We start from the raw sequence: 19356 nt of genomic DNA, 5'->3' as shown, positions 1-19356 counted from the left end.
GGGTACAGGTTGACATAGACATAAAAGCGCCTAAATGGTGCTTTACTGAAAAAATGTTGGTGCTAACACCCACAAATCAAACGTGGACCTTCCACGAACCGTGGCTTAATTGTGGCACTTGTGAGCACCAAAGATGGCACCTTAGCTTGTCGCTGCCTGCAGACACGGGTCGTCTAGTGAGGCATGCTGGGCGCAGGCGAGGGGTGTGAGCACCCTCCACATGGACTCCTGTGGAGAAGAAGCGGGCCCCTCCCTGAGTGACTCGGGAGGCTCGTCCACGCTCACACCGTGAGTGCCCGATGCCACTAATTCTAGAAGGATTAATTTAAAAAAAAGTGGAACTTTCCGTACAGGTGGGGAGAGTTCCCAAAGTAAAGAGTTTAGGTTTGTGCGTGTGTGTGTTTTGAGACAGGATTTCTCTGTATACAGTCTTGGCTGTCCGAGGAACTCAGAGAGATCTTCCTGCCTCTGCCTCCCAAGTGCTGGGATTAAAAGTGTGGTCCACCACTGCCAGGCCCACATAAAACATGTATGTGCATGTATTCTGCTATGTATAGAAATTGAAAGGTGGCAATCAAAGCAGATGTTTGTCAAGGCAGATGTCCAGGTCAGAGCCATGATAAAATTTTTGAATAGTGATTTTTTTTTTCTGTCCACATGTGGGTTCAAACCAGCATCTTATGCCTGTCCTGCAAGTGCTGGGCCACCGAGGCTCATCCCCAGCCCTAAATATTGACCCCAAAGAAAAATGCATACACCCGTCAATGAATCATAAATGTGAAACAAAAGTAATGGAAGTTTATTTTTAAACACTGCTGGTGCGTTTATAAAAAGGGTCTCCGTTCACCTGTCACACGACATGTTCTGCACGAAGCTCTCCCTATGTAGAAAACGCTTACACACACGCCCTGGTCGTTATATCCCTTCGGCATGTTTTTCCTCCACAAGGCGCGGTCCCGGCAGGCTTCCGTATTGCACGTGCAGTTTGGCGTTAGTAGTCCCTGCCGAACAGGAGCGTAGGACGGCAGAGCTGTGCGGGCCGGAGGGGCATGGCCCGGGCATCACGCTGGACAGGTCTTCCTCCTAATGTGCCTGCTGTATAGATCTCTCTCTCTCTCTCTCTCTCTCTCTCTCTCTCTCTCTCTCTCTCTTTTTTCGCATTTAATGCCTACTCTGCATATTTTGAAGGTGCAGCTTGCGGGTGTCAGCAAGAGTTCCTAAGGGCTGGGAAAGCGAGCTGGCCCACATGCTTCTGAAGCACCCCAGGCCCACGCACACAGTAGGCATGCGCGTTCGCCTCCTTAGCCTTTTTACGTTGGTTTTATGTTGGTTTTTACGTTTTTAAAAGGATTATATTTTAAAAGGAGGTGCATGAGTGGGTTCAAAGGCGGCAGAAACTGCTGTCTGTTCGCGGGACTTTACGAGGGTAACATTTAGCTTACTGAAGAGTCCAAAAGGACGCAGAAGGGACTTCCACGCCGTCCCCGCCCTCTGGAACAGCGGGCCAAGGCGCGGGTGGGGGTGGGGGGCTTAAAGTGGCATCCTATGCCTTGAGTTCCCACTGTTGGGCCTCAGCTTGGTTGACCTCATGGTGAGGACACCAGGATTCCTGGAAGCCGCGGAGCTTGGGGCCAGGCTGGCCTCCAGACGTGGTGAGGATGGGCGGTCCCTCTCCCCATCCCTCTGCGCGGCGGGAGGTAAAACAGTCGGCTGCGGAGCTGTATTAAAATAGTTGTCTCTGTATAAATTAATTTATATCGTGCATATACAGTTCGCCCCCCCCGTCGGCGGGACCTTGCTGGGGAGCGGGGGGCGGGGGGAGTCTTAAAAAAAGAAAAGGAACCAGAGAAGACCTGGCCTATGGCTTCGCTGCGGCGCCCTGCCGAGCGGGTCACCTGCCGTTGGTGATAATGACCGAGGCGCCCAGGTAGCGCGGCCGGGGCGCGCCGGGCGCCGGGGCCCCGGGGCCGGGCTGTCGGGGGCGCGGCGGGCCGGCGTCGGGGTGCGCGGGGGCCCCGAGCGGCCCGCGGCGCGCCAGCACGCGGTGGTAGTTGAGCAGCACCAGCGGCAGCTGCGCGGGCGCGGGCGGCTCGGGCGCGGGGGGCGCGCAGCACTCGGGGGGCCCCCGGGGCAGCGGCGGCCGGGCTGCGTCCCGGGGCGCCTGGCGCGCCCTGGCGGGGCCCGGCGCGGGCTCTTCACGGTAGTGGCCGCAGCTCGGGAAGCTGGGCGCGGCCGGGTCGTCGCCGAACCTGGGCGCTGCGGGGCACAAGCGACAGGTTAGAGGGGTGCCCGGGGAGACCGCACACGCGCCCTCCGCCGTGCGGAGCCACGAGGCCCTTCCCCCTCGTGCACGGCGCCCCGGGGGGGCCGCATCACACACAGCCACACTCGCTCTCCGGCCCCCTCCATCCGAGCCACCCCTGCGCACCCCAGACGCTGCTGGGAACGCGCTGGACCCGTGGGAGTCACCGTGAGCAACAGGTCGATGTAACAGAGCCAAACGCTCCAGCGCGTCATGGGTATTAAAAGCTGCTCCAAAGCCACGCGGGGCAAGTGGACCCCTTGTTGGACAGCAGGGGAGTAGCCGCTAAGCAGGGTCCTCTTCTCAGTGCCTCCGTGTCTCCCTCTCTCCCTCTCTGTCTCTGTCTCTGTCTCTGTCTCTCTCTCTCTCTCTCTCTCTCTCTCCCTCTCTCTCTGTCTCTGTCTCTCTCCCTCTCTCCCTCTCTCTCCCTCTCTGTCTCTCTCTCTCTCTCTCTCTCTCTCTCTCTCTCTCTCTCTCCCTCTCTCTCTGTGTGATGGCCCAGGGCTGTTTAGTAGGTCCATAGTTGAAAGTATTAACCATGCCCATTCAGTAAGTGCCCCGAGCTTTCCCAGGACGCCCTTGTTTTCTTAATACCCAAGACTAGGAAGTTGGTCGCAAATTGCCTCAAATTAGCACCTTCGGGCCTCCCCACCCCCTTCCTGATCAGACGTGACAGGCAAATGGCTGCCAACACTCCCGCTTTAAGAAGGCAATGAAAGTCCAACTCTGTGTTCTGCCATTAGCCAGTGTTCAGATACCGAGAAGTCCTCTGTCCCCGATGCTGACAAGGCCCTTCACACTCTCCTAGTTGTGAGGCAGCCTTGCACAGATGGCTGCTGGGGACCCAGCCATCCCAAGGCTGCCGGGGAAGGCTGGGCCCGAGGCGGGGCGCATGAGGGGCTGGTGTGCTCTCTTCCAAATCGCGCTTTTGAAAACCATGTACCCCTGGCGTCCACAGAGGCCCGGTTTCCCCCGTAATTGTCCCTCTGCTCAGACCTGGCCGTGAAATGTGGAGTGGTCACATGTGGAGTCAGAGCCAAGCTGGAGAGACAGGTGAGGGTGCAAGCAAATAAGAGAAGGAGAGAGACAGGAGTGCGGGGCATGCTTCCGGGACCTGCTTAATGCCAAGGGCAGCTTTCCTCCGGCAGAGCACCCTGCTGTGGCTCTACCCTCGCTTTAGGGGTCCTTGCACCATCTGCCTAGCTTGCTGGGGCTCTGAGGAGTCACTGGTCTGGGCGGCACTGGCTTACAGCTAGCCCCCAGGCCTCACTGTCCTCCTCTGCCCATGACTGGCTAGTGACAAGTGGAAGTCTTAGGTGTGCCCTGTCATCGCCCTGTCATGGCATTCACCTGTCCATCGCCATTCACTAGCTAACACGAGTTAAAAGGCCTGAGTGGGAGCAATGTGTGCCAGGCGCCTGGAGTGCGCTCAGTAGGCTGTGGGCCCATCTCACAGAGAGAAAGGCCGAGGCTTGAAGAACAATGCTAACTGCTCCCTGTTCACTGTCTCTGCCCCAAGGCCAGGACCTTCTGCTCTTGTTTCCTGTGGTTTGAAACTGGTCCGGGACAGAACTACTGTCTCTCTCACTCACTCTGGGGTACAGTGAGAAGACGATGCAGCTGGAGAGCTGGCCAACATGGCAGTGGGTTTGGAGATCACTTTTGTCTCCCTGTGTGGGCATAAATAAGGCCAGGGGTTAATTGGGGTCTGGGCACCCGGCTTCCCTCTCCTCTTTATGCCATCTCCTGTGTTCCTGAGATGTGAAACCCAGTCCTGCTCCCGTGAAGCCGTGACTGGCAGCAGGAGGCATGGTAATCCTGCTCAGAAGCAGAAAAGGCCAATTTGCCCTAAGTTCGAGGATTCTTTCCATCCACCCCTGCGATGCTAAACCCCTCCCCTCCCCCTCATGCAAATAGAACCCACCTTCATAGTTTGGCACATGTCCATGCCGGCCGGCACTCACAAGAGGCTCGGGAAGGTTTTTCGCTGGCGATGAGCTGCTGGGCACAAGGGGGTTGGCGTAATGCCACTGGCACTCGCTGCTGGCTGGCAGCGTGCTCAGGAAAAAGCGTGCCACCTCACACGGGGGTCCTTGCGGCTGCCCGAACTTGGTGGGCAGTCCTGGCTTCTTGCTGCTGAAGACGGGGGGGGTCCAAAGGGAAGTGTCCATAGTGGTAGGAGAACGGGAGGCCGTAGGGAGGCCCATACAAGAGGTCGCCGCCATCTGCGTGCAGGTGCTGCTCTGGGGGGCCCGCACTTGGGGGGGGGGCTGCCTCTCCAGGTCCCCACCTGGCCACACTCCAGTCTGTCCATCTGGAACGAGCCGAACTGCTGCACGGCAAGGGGGACAAGTGAGAGGCCACCGCGCGGGGAGGCCGCTTCTCGCCCCGCACGGCAGGACCTGCTCCCTGCGCCAGGCTGGGCTGCCTGACCCCGTGTCACTGAGAGGTCCTGAGTGGAAAGAGCTTACACTCCAAGCTGAGCACACACCGGAAGCTGTGGACATATGCCACTCCCCAGAGCTCACTGTAGAGGGGCCGTTTCCATTTGGTGGTGCCCAAAGCCAAACCTGGTCATGCACACCTATCATCCTACAGATGTTTGTGGGATTTTTCTTGCCACTGAACAGATGTTTACAGTTCACGGCCGGCGCCCTGAGCCCTTAGGGAGACCCCGCTCCGCCCGTGCATGTGAGTGCTCGCGAGAGTTACCTGTGTGGGGTATGGGTTTATTCTGAGCTTTGTCTTCATCTTCGCGCTTTTGGGTTTTGCTGGCTTTCTGGTCTCGTGTGAGGTAGACACGGGGGTTCTCCAGGAGTCCTGAGACTTACAGGTGGACACCTGGTCCACAGACAGCTGGAGCTCCTTGTATTCCACATCTCTGGAAGGCACGAGCAGGTGAGTCAAGCCCGAGGCCGTGCGTGGAGGAGCCTGCGCTGCACCCCGGGGCTGGCTGCCAGGGCCCCAGGTCCTGACACGGGCCACCGGCGGCTCCAGGGTGCTGACCCAGGGTTCAGAATGGAGGGAACGGATATGCCTTCCCAAACCTGGTCAGCAATTCCCAGAGGCTCTCCTGACCACGCCACAGCATGGACACGTGGACAAGGCACAGGCAAGAGCAGTAGCGCAGGGACCCTGAGGCCCTGTGGATCTGCCCTAGAGCCTGGGGGGTGAGCCTGGGGGTGAGCCTGGAGGGTGACCCTGGGTGGTGAGCCTGGGGATGAGCCTGGGGGGTGAGCCTGGGGGTGAGCTGGGGGGTGAGCCTGGAGGGTGACCCTGGGTGGTGAGCCTGGGGTGTGAGCCTGGGAGGTGATCCTGGGGGGTGATACTGGTGGTGAGCCTGGGGGGGAGCCTAAGGGGGGTGGGCCTGGGGGTGTGAGCCTGGGGAGGAGCCTGGGGGGGTGAGCCTGGGGTGTAAGGGGGGTGACCCTGGGGTGTGAGCCTGGGGGGTGTGAGCCTGGGGGGTGAGCTGGGGGGCTAACGGGGGGATTGAGCCTGGGGGGTGAGCCTGGGGGGTGAGCCTGGGGGGGTGAGCCTGGGGGGGAACCTGAGGGGGAGCCTGGGGGGGTCCTGGGGGGTTAAGCCTGGGGGTGTGAGCCTGGGGGTGAGCCTGGGGGGTGAGCCTGGGGGAGGTGAGCCTGGGGGGTATCCTGGGGGGGTTAAGCCTGGGGGGGTGAGCCTGGGGGGTGAGCCTGGGGTGTAAGGGGGGATGACCCTGGGGTGTGAGCCTGGGGGGTGAGCCTGGGGTGTGAGCCTGGGGGTGTGAGCCTGGGGGGTGAGCCTGGGGGGTAAGCCTGGGGGTATGAGCCTGGGGGGTTGAGCCTGGGGGGGTGATCCTGGGGGGGTGATCCTGGGGGGGTGATCCTGGGGGGTGTGAGCCTGGGGGTGAGCTGGGGGGTGAGCTGGGGGGGCAGCTCCTCACCACACCCACTTTCACAGGCCTCCTGTCTAGCCTGCAGAACCAAGTTGGCACTGTGGCCTTCCCTCAGCCGGACCCCACGGCTGCCGCTAAGCCTGCTGGTGCACTGAGGGCCACAGGCATTCTCTCTACACACTCTTGCAGAATCATCCTCCTGAGGCGCGTGCTAGCCCTTTGGACTTGTACACTTGCAAATCAGAGGCCTTTGGAGGCCACTCCTGTAAGGCCAGAGTGTGGGGGCCAGTGGGGGACCATGAGGTCGAGGCCCGCCTGGCCAAGGACAAGGCTCTGGCTCAAAACAGTTTTTCTTTCAGCACAAGCACGGGGTTTTTCAGGACCGAATACTCCCCGTCGCTGGGGCCGAACATGGGAAGACAGAGACATGGGAGGTGATGTGAGGGGCAGATGCGTGTGGCTGACCCCAAACATGAGCCCACCCTCCTTGAACAGCATCCCTCTCCCGGGATCTGCACGAGGGTCTAGGCTACACCCTGGGGCTCCTTTGTCACCGTTGTCGCCACCCCCTGGCACAGGTTAACGTTTGGGAACCCCAACTGACTAGTTTATTCCAGTCAAATGAGGAGGGAGCCAGGTCCGGGAGCTGAGGAGGGCCGGGGAGGGGCGGGGGAGAGAAGGAGAAACAAAGGCGCTGACTTACGTGAGGACATAATTGACACTCACGATGCAGTGCGGCCGGGAGGAGCGGCTGTTGTTAACCACGGTGGCGTAGCTCTGCACCCACACCCAGCCGCCCAGCTTGGACAGCAGCCGGTAGTACTTGGTGGTGACCTGGCCCTTCACGAGCACTGCAAGCACAGGGTGACGTGAATCCGGGGAGTCTCCCGAGGCCCTGCCCCCACCTTTGAGAACTTGGGTAGGCTTTCACCGTGCACACGCGCACACACGCGCACACACAGGAATGTCACCTACAACTTGGCAGAGTCCCTAGGGCAGCTGCCCTAGTTGCCCTCGTTAAGAGCCCTGGTTTAACTAACCATCACTGCTTTCATGGGAGAAAAACGCCCATGATGTCCCCAGCAATGGATAGTAAAATCCCATCAGCTCTTTAGGATCCCAAGTGGCCCAATTTGGGGGTTTTAACCCCCAAACCCTAAACAGGCAGGGGACTTGGCTGTTTGAACAGAAGATCGGTGCTGACACTTGCCATCTGTCAGGGCGCGCGCACGCACATGTGTGCGTGTGTGTATGTGTGTGTGTGTGTGTGTTCACAGGGAGCCCACTCCCTACTCGAGGGCCGTTTATATTTTCTTCCCAATTACCTGTTTTCCTCAGGCTGTTAATTTCCTGTGTTGCTCATGTCAGAAAGCCCGCTGCTCCTGAAAACTGAGCCCCTGAGCCCACCTTCCACACATGGGTGCAAGCACTGGGCAGCTGGGCAGCCCCCAAGCCTCTCTGAGCCTGTAAACCACCACCTGCAGCTCTCAAGCGGGCACACGGAGGAAAGTCTGGACATGCCAGGCGAGCAGAAGGCTGAGCACACGCACCCCCGGCTCTAGAACACTCCTGCGCCTCAAGGCTGGCCTGGGCCAACCTGAGAACCACCCAGCAGAGATGGGGGAGAAGCCGAGGCTGAGGCTGTTCTGGGGCTAGCTGGTATGAAAGGACGCACACACACACACACACACACACACACCGAGAAGCCACACAAACTCAGTCCTCACACTGAGGACTGAGACCCCAGTCTGCCCAGCACGCCCCAGGCTCTCTCTGCTGCTCACAGATCTGTGTCAGCCGCAGTAAAAACTGCTTCAAGACATTGTGATGCATCCGGGAAATTGTGCAGATCGACGGTCAAAAGATTGTTGGAGGCACTAACATCTCTGCAATGTCTGTGACTTGTTCTGAAATATTTGCTTCCTAAGTAAGACATGTGCCGTGAACCGGCTGCATTTTACCCAGCCAGGTGTGGTAGTTACATACATGAGAGGATCGCACAGGGGTGAAGCTAGTGTGGACTACAGAATAAATACCAGACTAACTACAATGTGAGACCATGTCTCAAACAGACACACACACACAAGCAGACACAGACTTACACACACAGACATACAACACACACACAGATGATACAGACACACACACACAGACTCCACCATGATTAATAAAAGCATCTAGACCTAGAGGCAGTGTGATCCGAGGAGATGCACAAACAGTAATAACAAAGACTAAACACAAAAGGGAAGAGGGAGTGAACGTTCGGCTCGTTGACTCAAGGCGGGTCAGGACGAAGCGAATGCCGTGTGTCTGTCTGTGTGCGGCGCCCACGACAGGCACATCCACAGAGCCAAAGCCCACGGTGGCTTCGGGGTCCAGAGGGCAGGGCAGGCAGGCAGGGAGTGTGGCAGTGCTCTGAGGTCACACCACAGTGAGCTGCACTGTGGCCGAGCCGCCGAGACCTTAGAGGTTGAGCATGTGCTGTGTGACGCGTTTGAGGGAAAGGGCAGCAGCGACAGAGCTGATCTGGGGGAACTGTCCCAGGACGAGGGGGGACAACTCAGAGAGCTTGCTGGCAGGCGGTCGGGGGCCTGGAGGGCCGGGGTCTGGGATGACGTGAACAGACTGGTGTGTGGGAAGGTTCGGTGCAATCTTGTGGCGACTTCAAGGGCTTCCTGTGTGTTCTTGGGGAGGGCTCTGTGCTGACACAGAAATGATTGACAGGGGTTTGTGACACTGGAGAATGCACTTGGTGCAATGGAAAGAAGCTCAGAAATGAGAGAGTGTAATCCTAACTTTAAAAACCCTCCTGTGGGCACACACCCACTCAAACTGTGATCTACTCCTAACCAGCCTGTGCCTCAGTTTCCTCATTTGAAGGACAAGCACAGTCACCAAGGCTTCACCATTCCTGTGAGGAACTGTGGCAGTAGATGGGCTCCACACACGTCCTTATCTGACTGGGTTTCCTCATCGTCGAAAGTCCTAACAAAGGGTGAACCATCGGCTGCTTGGTTTAACATGGAAAAGTGTTTTCTATCAGCCATGTAACAGGCACCTCACCCAGAAGTCACAGCCATCTTTCCTAATGCTGTGTGACAGCCATCCTCTGACCCTGCTGTGTGACAGCCATCCTCTGACCCTGCTGTGTGACAGTCATCCTCTGACCCTGCTACTGTAACAGTCATCTTCTGACCCTGCTGTGTGACAGCCATCCTCTCAACCAGCCCTGCTGCAGGACCACCATTTCACCTATCTTCTGCTTAGTTCTGGCTTCTCAGCTGATTTCCTTGGCCTGTGGGATCCAGGGTGCTGAGCATGGACAAGGCTGTAGGGTGTGTGTATCTGTAGTGCTTCCTTTGCTTCATTTCCTTTCCCATCCTGTGATGTCATGGGAAGTGACATCCTTACGTCACCTTTCCTACCAAGTTACAAGAAGGGCCTGCACCCACAGCTGAAGTGGGATCGCAGACTATCAAAGAATGTCTATTCTGCAGGCTGACTGTGTTGTCCACACTTCATGAGCTGAACCTCCTACCATAGAACATGACTCTCTGGAGACAGAGCCTAATACAGGTAAATACGGTGACAGAAGGTCACAGGGTCAGTCCTGCCCTATTATGACCAGAGTGTTTGTAAGAGAACGGGACCCTGGGAACAGACAGGCAGAGGGCAGAGCCCGTGAGAACAGGGGAAGAGGCCAAGGAGAGAGGCCTCAGCAGGAACCAGCGCCGACATCCTGGACGTCAAGCCTCACAACTGTGGAGAAACGCAGCCTCTTCTTGGGGCTGCCTGGCCAGTTGTGGCTTGTCATGCCACCCTGGAAAGGTCAATTTGTCCCCACAGGATCTACACGTCATGAGTAGAAGGGCCCTCCCTTCCATGAGAGGAGAGCCAGCAGCCTTGGGCAGAAGTGGGGGCATGGCTATGAGGATGGCTGTGAGGATGCCCTGCGAGCCAACGTGGACCTCAGACAGGGAAGGTGACAGGCCCCCGGGAGAAGCATTACTTCTGTGTAAGAGAGAGTGGGAGGCAGCTGAGGAGGAGCCTGAGGAGGACTGAGACAGTGCTCCGTGCTGGCCGGCAGCCACGTCCAGCTGCTGGCACCTGCTCTCCTCCTGCAGACCCTGCACAGGCAGAGCCCACCCTGACCAGACGTGGGATGAGTCAGGGGATTAGCATCCTCGCTGGCAGTTCTCAGCGGGAACTACAGGAACTGCCGGAGAAATGGTGGACACCCTTTCCCCTTTTACCTTGTTAGATCTGAGGCCGGGGTTTCCCCTGGCTCCCAGAGCACCCCAGGACTGAGAGCAGCAGCCAGTGGGGTCCCTACACTTTCCTTTGGAGACAAGGTCTATTGTATCCCAAACTGGTCACAAACTTTCTCTATAGATACGATGCCTTGCTGGGAGGCACACGCTTTTAATCCCAGCAGGGAGGCAGAGGCTGGCAGATCCAAGCTGAGGCCAGCCTGGTCTGCAGAGTGAGTTCCAGGACAGCCAGGGCTACACAGAGAAACCCTGTCTAAACAATAGCCACAAAAATCAAGATGCCTTGGACCATCCCAATGGAGACGGACCCCAGGGCCTGAGTCTGCTCTGTCTGCCGACAATGATCCCGGCAGAGTTCCCTCACGCCTGGCAACATCTGGAGACAGGAAAATTCCCATGAGACCTCTGGCTTTCACCTCTGTGCACAGCCATGTGCACAGAACACAGGCGCACACGCATGCACACACACACACTGTCCTTAACTCTTCAAGGGGCAAGGGATCTGGTCATGGCAGATCTCCATAAAGACGTGAGGGGTGGAGAGAAGCCCAAATAACATCCTAGTCACCAACCCCTTGTCACACTGCACAGCCAATATCTTCACAGCAGCCGCTGGATCTTCCAGCCACCTCCAGGGACATCAGCAAACGTCCTCTAACACCCCTCAGCTGATCCAGAACAAAACAGGCGCAGAACCCGGGGATATAAGCCAGGCCCCAGCTGGAAGCCCCCAGCCTGCCAGCCCCCTGCCTCCCGCTGAGTGTCCCAGGACTGGCCACGCACAGTGAGGGCTCTGGGCTGCTGCTGTACCAATGCTGCTGGCATTCATGGTTGGAGCCCAGCTCCTGTAGGTGAGCCAGGCCACAGTCTAGAATCCAGGCCACCGGAAGCTGGCATTGTCCCTGATACCATGCCTGTGCATGGCAGGGAACAGGCAGCAGGGGCCAGTGCTAGCAAGAGGCAAAGGAAGCCACGCGGGACCTCCTGATTCACACATATGCCTGCTGCCTCCTGCCTGTCCCTGCTGCCTCCTGCCTGTCCCTGCCGCCTCCGCCCTGGCTAGCTGCCCCTGGCCCAGTGGTCTGTACTCACGCAGATGGTGCGCATAGCGGAGGTGAAAGGTGTCACAGCCGTGCACGTGATGGTATAGTGTCTTTTCGATCAGGTCCTGTGGCTCGTAGCCCGTAAGCTCCGTCACCCTGTGGAAGGACCACGGTTCCGTGAGTCAAGTGGCACTTGGGCAATTTCCTTTACACCGGTGTTTGCTTTGCCAACTAATCAAGTGCAAAGAGGCCCAGGGGTGGGGGCTGTTGATTTTAGAAAGATCTTTTCTGCAGGAAGAAAGCCTCTGAACTCCAGCTTGGGGCAGGATGTAGAACTGTGAGCAAGAGTGTTCTGGAACTGTTTCTGCAAGTGGGTCTGAGCTGGCTCAGCGGTGGAGCTGTTCTCGAACCCTGCCTGTCTGTGGGAGAGCTTTGACACACACACGGAAACAAGCTGTGTGGTGGGGAAGAGCCCTGGGGGCCTGGGGAGACTGTCCCCGGGTTCTGTTTCATTCTATGTGTGGGTTAATGCAGGCAATCCTCCATTCCTGCCCTCCAGTGCTGGGGTGGTAGGCCGCACAGCCAGGAGGGGCTTTTGTGCGTGGCTCCAGGACCTGCTTACACAGACACTGCCTTCTGAGCTTCTCCCCCGATCCTTTGTTTGTTCAAGCCTAACAATCTACCCATCCCATAGTAGTTACTATCTTACCTTCCTGTGCGCATGCTTTGGCAGTTAAAAGGTGATCACACTGTAAGATGATCACCTTCCCACACTCCCTCATCCCTCCTCACCTTCAAAGCATCACATCTCAGTCTTCCTTCCCCTAACATCACCGGGCCTTGAGTTCTGGCCCAGGCCTCCCGTCGGCTTCCTGCCTCCCTGAACTTGTACATCCTAAATTGGAACGATGCCACGTGCGAGCCACATGTTGAAGGTCACTGCCATCGGTGGTGTGTGCCCAGACACCCCTTCCTGCCACTGAGTACCGCTCTCTTTCGTGTTGAGAGTGCGTTTGTTTGTGCGCCTGTCTGTTGGTGGGGTCTGACGCGGCTTCCTCTTCTTGGCTTTGCTGCTTAAATGGCTGTTCTACGCTGGGCACTGTTACCCAGGGCGTCGTCTCAGGATCTGAGAGTCGGGTGGTTCCTACTAACAAGGATTACAGGGTAACTGTTTAAGCCTGGTCTCCGCGAAGGATTAGCCCTAGGCCCCTCCAGAAAACAGGGCGAGGGCTGAAAAAGTTCTGGCTGGAAGATGGGGATCACTTCTCCTGAGGGGTGAACGGCCTCCCCAGTGTGCCTGCGACATGACCCCTCTACCCTCAACGAGCCCCAGACGTATTAATTTCCCACCTCAGCGCAGTGAAGAGAAGTGGCTGTCGGCAGCTAAGCCCTCGTAGGTACCGCTGTGGGCTGCCTTTCCATGAGGGAAGTGCTGTGTGGCAAGCTTTGTAGACTGGGCCAGCCAAGCTGGGAACCGTGTCCTTAAAAGAGGTAGGTGGCCTAAGCATGTCAGTGACAGATATTTAAGGACAGATGAAAGAGCAGAAGAAAGGATCCCCAGGGCCACCTGGCAGCGGGGAGGAGTCAGGCTGGAGATGGTGGAGGGGTTGGGGCTGATGAAGGAGGCTGGCACTGACGGCCCTGCTTGCCAGCTGGGAAATGCTAGCCACAGACAGAAACAGAAACGTGACCCTGCTTTCATTCTGTAATCTCCTCAGGCCCGGATCACACATCTCTCAGGGCCTCTGACTTCCTTGGAATGGCTCTTCCGTTTGGCACATGTGTTCCAATGGTGTTCCTCTGCAGTGGGAGGGAACAGGGCTCCAGGAGAGTGTCTGGGGCTGCCTCTGGCTCCTGCTCTGGTCGTTCATTGCTCTACAGACTTGTCCAGAGGTCCCCTAGGACTGCAAACCCAATAGGGTCTGACTGAGGAAGGATGGTAAAGACAGCCCACACATCTCTGCAGGCTTCTGGGCCACTGAGCTAATACAGCAAGGGTTCAAATGTGTTGAAAAATCAGAAACTCATGCACCAAGTTCTCCTTAAACTATTCACCAACTTTAAAAATTAAAGGGTAGGGAAAGTCTTGGCAGGATGCCCAAACCTCCCAGGTATGTTCAAACCTCCAGCGTCTGTAGCCCTGTCAGAGGGACGTGCCACAGCCCAGACATCTCTGGCCTCACCCAGCCTTGGCTGAAGTACCAGCTGCAGTTTCAAAGTAGATATCACAAAGCCCTCGAAGACCCAAATGTGCTGGGATTGTGCTGTGTGGGCAGCCAGCAGCTGCTCCCCAAAGCCCACCACCCTCGCTCCTGTGGCTCGGGGGAGCTCAGGACAACACCCTCCCCGCTGAAGCCCCTGGGGCTTGGGTGCCGGAACAGCATTAACCTGGCTCTTGCTGTCCTCACAGGGCTGGCTCCAGCCCAGCACAGAACTGCAAGTGACTGTGAAGGGTCCCGGCCCCACTAAGGGTCTTCTTCATGACAGCAGCCCGGCTTCCATGAAGCCTCCACCCTTCCCTGAAAAGACCTTCCACATTTCACGGTGCCGTGAGCTGAGCAACTGGGAAAGACGTCCAGTCGCTCCTCTAGAGATGTGGCCTTTTCTCTGTTCTTTCAGAGAATTCAGTGGGTCTCTTGGGGGTTTCTCTGGAAGTGGCTGAGAAATACAAGCTGGCTGGTTTTGTGTCAACTTGACACAAGCTAGAGACATCAGAGAGGAGGGAGCCTCAGCGGAGAAAATGCCTCCATGAGATCCGGCTGGAGGCATTTTCTCAATTAGTGGTTGGTAGAAGAGGGCCCTGGCCATTGTGGGTGCTGCTGTCCCTGGGCTGCTGGTGCTGGGGTCTATAAGGAAGCAGGATGAGCATGCCAAGTGAAACAAGGCAATGAGCAGCACCCTCCATGGCCTCCGCATCAGCTCCTGCCCCGTTGGCGTTCCTGTCCTGACTTCCTTCAGTGATGCACAGTGCTGTGGAAATGTAATACATCCTTTCCCCCCCAGCTTGCTTTCAGTCACCCTGACTTGTCACAGCCATAGTAACTCTAAGACAGAGGCGAAGGGGGGAAGAAACCAGTTCTTTCCTCTGTACTATTCAGTCATGACCCCGACAGCCCTCATCCGGCCTGCTTCCAGAAGTGCTCCCACCCCCAGATCTGACACAGCTCATGCCCACAACCTGCAGTCTCTACCTCTGCAGGAAACACAGAACTGACCAGCATTCAGCCATCCCGGAAGGTGCTAGCCAATGGATTCCATTTACTTTTTGCTTGGGATTTTAGAGAGACGCTGTACCTTCTGTGATGGCATCTCTCACTTCTCGGCCCTTTGAACGTCTTTGAGGAACAGGAGAATCAATCCTGACTAACTTCACAGCTCACATCCCGTCCTGGGCCAGACGGCTTTATCTCTTCCCAGTAAGAATCACTAAGTGGGTAAAATGATCAATTCTATGGATATTTTAATGCTTTATTTTTCCTTTCTTTACAAGCTGTTTGTTTTCTTTGGCTTTGAGACATCCTCACTCTGTAGCCCAAGCTGGCTTTGAATCTGCCTCAGGTTAGCCTGGAACTTATAGTAATTCTCCTGCCTCAGCCTCACAAGTTGTAGAATTAAGGGTGAGTCTTTGCTATTGAAAAAATTGAACAGAAAACAATCATTAGCCCAGCATAGTGGCACAGGCCTGTAGTGACAGCTTCTCCGTGAGGCAGGAGGATTGCTTGGATCCTAGGGTTCCTAAAGGACCTTGGCCTGTGCAGCCAAGGGACCCCCAAGCCAAGCAGCAGCACGACCTTGCAGATATATGAGGCTTGAGTTTCCCACTGCCCCACACCTGTTGTCTACTTTCCTCTTCAAGTATCAAGGGGTAAACATGGCTGACAGAGCTTTTCCTAAAAGGCAGTGGGAGAAGCCAACAGCTGAGGCCTCAACATCCGTGGAGACCAGATCATTCCAGAATGTGTGGCACGCCAGTATCAAAACACTTCAGGTGTCCCATGAAACATAGCTACCAGCTATCAAATAGTAAATTTCCAAGGCCAGGTGTGATAGTGCATGCTGTTAGTCCCGGCGCTTGGGAAGGCAGAGGCAGGCAGACCTCTGTGAGTTCGAGGCTAGCCTGGTCTACAGGACAGCCAGGGCAATAAAATAGATAAAAACATCTAACTGGAGACCTGACGCACTCTGGGTAAGGTCAGAGGCTGTTCCAGCAAGGCCTCCTGAAGCAAAAGCCGTGTCTCTGTGCCTTCACCCTCCCTCCCCCAGCCTAGACACCGACAAGGTACCCACAAGCTGGAGTCAAGCCTCCCCACCACTGACTTCTGTGGCCATCACAGAGGTAGGAACTTCACCCAAGGTTCAGACTGGAAGATCTTTTGTTTCAAGTCCTGCCAGTGTGGAGCAAAGATGAGGGAGAACCCAAGTTATGGGCTTTCAGAAAAGACAAACAGAGAACAAGATGTGACGGTAGGTAGGTGCCCGCCATCCTAGCGCAACGGAGGAAGAGGCAGCGGGATCAAGGTCATCCTCAGGTAAATAGTGAATTTGAGGCCAGCCTGGGCTACATGAAACCCGTCTCAAAAGAAAGAGAGAGGAGAAGTGGAGGAAGGAAGGAAAGAAGAAAGGAAGGGAGGGAGGAAGGAAGAAGGAAGGGAGGGAGGGAGGGAGGAAGGAAGGAAGGGTCCTCTTACACCATAGCATGTATTCTCATCACAAACTTGTAAGATGACTGGGATGTTAGGTAACTAAAAGCCCTTGCATCGTGATTCCGCTGTGAGCTCCTTCCCTTCACGGCTACCCCCCTCGCTGACCCACACCTGTGGCAGGTCTTTCTTCTTGTAGTTTCCCTCACTCGTGAGGGTGGGTTCCCACCACTGGGCACCATGTGGTGGCGGTGAGGGGCGCTCACCTGGAGTCCAGGAATATGAGCTTCAGGTCCAGGCTCGCCCTGAACATGAACATGTTACTGTGCAGCTTGATCTCCGTGACGGCGCTGGGTGGCAGCGACTGGCCCACGGCCACCAGCCCCACTATCTGGTAGCAGGAGTCGTACAGGGCCATGTCCAGCACATACTGCCTGATCTTCAGGTAGCCGCTGCAGTGGATAACCTGGGAAGGAGGGCGCACGCTCAGTGGCACCGCTGCGCTCGGCTTGGTTGTTTTTATTCAAATGCGAGAGCATTCCTCAGTCCAGTTATTGTGGAACTATAAAATCAGCACGCCGATAAAAGCCCGATTCCCTGCTCGGGAGGAAGGTCTGTGTCTCTCTTAGGAAACACTGTCAGAAACAATGGCTTCTCACCTGGCCAGGTAGTAGGAGGGAAGCCACAGACTCAGGCTCAGTGACACAAGATGGACGTAAGCTCGAGAGCACAGCAAATAAAGCTAGGGGACCAGCTGCCTCCTGCAAATGCTTTCCAGCTTCACGGGATAAACCTGACGTTTCTATCACCCAATACACTCTTATCACTCCAGGAAATTATAATTTTTATTTATTTCAATTATTTTTGGCCAGTGCTGGGGGTCCAAACTCAGATGTCTATCCTTGGAGGGCAAGGACTCGTTCAGCCGAGCCACCTCTCCAGGCCAATGTGTTAACTTTTAATTTGTTCACAATTCAGGTTTTGATAACGGTACTGAGTTTGGACCGCCAGTCCTGTGCAGTCTCTCCAGGTGACAGTTCGAGAACAAAACCGGAGAGACGCCTAGTTCCCGGGGCATGTGAGGCACTTGGAGGCACCAGAACCACCTTCCGCCCATGGGTCAGTATGTTTGCCATTCTGACACCCCTGCAAGAACCGTGACTGTTATGCCAGTGGCCACCTGAGCCCTTAGCTCTGTCCCCCTCCCCTCCCACCCACACACACCTGTACCAGGTTCTGCAGCCTGGGCTAGCTTAAACTCACAACCTAATGGAGTATGACCTTGACCTTATCCTTCTGCTTCTGCCTCCCGAGCACTGGGAGAGCTTGGTCTTAGAGTGTTTGCCTGGCGTGTTTGAGGCTCTAGGTTTAATCCCAGCTGTGCAAAAAGTAACTTCAAAATAGAAAAGTGATGCGTGGGATTAAGGCCAAGGTCAAAGGAAAGGCTCACTGGCTGAAAAAGCAGGCAGCTGAAGACGCTGGGCTGAGAGGGGCATTCCAAAAGACCTCATAGCACCCCAAAACCACGGCCCTCCTTTTCCAAGCGGCAAGCACAAAGGGTGACCGCCCAGCTGCGCAGCTCATGGCACCATGCCCCAGCACAGGGGGCTCCTGGGAGAGGGTGAGGAAGCCAGTGAAGGGTCTTGCCTGGTGGTCCCCAACCTGCCCTCCCACCTGGAAACTACTGTCTCTAACACTGAGGTGCAGTATCGCCAACTAGTCACGTGCTGATACACACCTAGACACTGGAACTACCCTCAGCAAGTGGCCATATCTAGCACAGAAGTTCAACCACAGGCTGGGCTAAGAAGCCGCAGCTGTGCCGCTCAGCTCGGCATGCTGTCCCTTCTCCCTTTGCCCCCCAAGGCCAGCGTTACTCCCTTCAGAGGGCCAGGATGGCCAACCGGATGAGGTGGCACAGACAGGGCACCGCCTGGCACCTGGGAGGGCCTCGGTGATCACTGTGAAATGCCATCATAGGGACCGGATTCACGTGAACACTCCAGAGGTAAGAGCAGCATCTCTGTGAGGCAGCTGCTCCAGGCTGCTCTGGAACCCTGCCCAGGAATGGGGACGCACGCTCAGCAAGCCCAGGGAGAGCCCATCGATGCTGGCCTGTGGCTTGCAGAGTGGAACAGGGATGCAGGGACAAAAGTCCATGCTAAGCTGCCACAATCCCGGTCTCACGTGAGGAAATCCAGCCAGCCTGGAACCTCTGTCTAAAGCGCCAGGTCTTTGGACTCGTGATCCACCCTGAGCCTTGCTCAAGACTTCTGTCCTGGCAGAGGTGACGTGGACTCCCCCACCCTCTCTCCTGCCTGGAGTGTTCCCACTTGAAGCAGAATATAAGCTACCCAGTGAAGGCCCGGCCATTCCCACCAGGAGCCCAGCGTACCTTGTATCCACTGCATGTCAGGCCTGCATTTCTTTTTGCCAAGACGCACTTCATTCGAAGAAAGAAAGACCTCTCTATCTCGTACTCTGAAAGCAGAGGCACCATGAGACAGGAATTGTCCCGACTGCTTTCCCCCGGCCTCCCACCTTGCACCAGCAAACCCCCAGGGCAGACACAGCAGCCAGTTGCCCCCTCACCAAGGCCAGACAGACCCTGCAAGAGCTCTGCCAACAACCAAAGTCTGAGTGGGCAGGGCAAGAGACCTTGTCCATCTTGTACAGTTTCCAAAACTTAAAGAAAAGCATGGCCATAGCAAGAACCTTGGAAACCAGTGGGGTCAGCCTGAAAGAACTGGACCTTCCTTCTTGCATGCCAGAGAGGGACTGGGAGCCAGGGGAGCTGCTGGAAAGGCCCGGAAACATCTAACTTCCTTCAAGGCAGCAGATACCCAATGCCAGTCACAGAGCGCCTGTCCCTGGCAGGGGGGCCAGACATGTTCACATCTTGCCGGCTACATGGCGGGCGCTGGGACACCATAGCTCGGTAAGGTGGTGATTTCCAACACCCTTTCCCAAGTCCATCCATGCAGGGCTCCCCCTTCCGACTCAGCCCTTCCCTGCTGAACCATCAGCAGATGGTTTATCCCCTCCCTTTTCAGCCCTCACAGAGGGAAAGTTTGGCCAAGCAGGGAACTGTAGCCCCAGGTGCTACATTAGTCATGGGGCATCTCTCACAGGGCTGCCGGGGGGAGTTGAAAGGCATGGCCCCCCAATTCGCCGTGTGTCTTCCTAGCACTCATCGTGATTGTAACTTAAGGAGGCGTATGTGTGA

The 19356-nt window shown here is 56.5% G+C and overlaps 1 protein-coding gene across 1 annotated transcript in view; it reads right to left on the bottom strand.

The window, feature by feature from the left end:
* Positions 1 to 1749: 1749 nt before the first annotated feature.
* Positions 1750 to 19356, bottom strand: part of Sim2 (SIM bHLH transcription factor 2) — a 35985-nt gene continuing 18378 nt past the window's right edge. The window contains 9 exon segments of the mRNA XM_060370776.1: positions 1750 to 2256; positions 4227 to 4452; positions 4454 to 4565; positions 4567 to 4634; positions 5015 to 5183; positions 6880 to 7027; positions 11540 to 11646; positions 16397 to 16596; positions 18526 to 18611. Coding sequence (XP_060226759.1) covers positions 1892 to 2256; positions 4227 to 4452; positions 4454 to 4565; positions 4567 to 4634; positions 5015 to 5183; positions 6880 to 7027; positions 11540 to 11646; positions 16397 to 16596; positions 18526 to 18611 — 1481 coding nt within the window. The 3' untranslated portion in view covers positions 1750 to 1891.

Source organism: Meriones unguiculatus, chromosome 17, assembly GCF_030254825.1.
Source record: "Meriones unguiculatus strain TT.TT164.6M chromosome 17, Bangor_MerUng_6.1, whole genome shotgun sequence".
NCBI lineage: Eukaryota > Metazoa > Chordata > Mammalia > Rodentia > Muridae > Meriones > Meriones unguiculatus.
The sequence above is the reverse complement of the archived record's forward strand: the minus strand, read 5'-3'. Positions and strand labels throughout refer to the sequence as shown.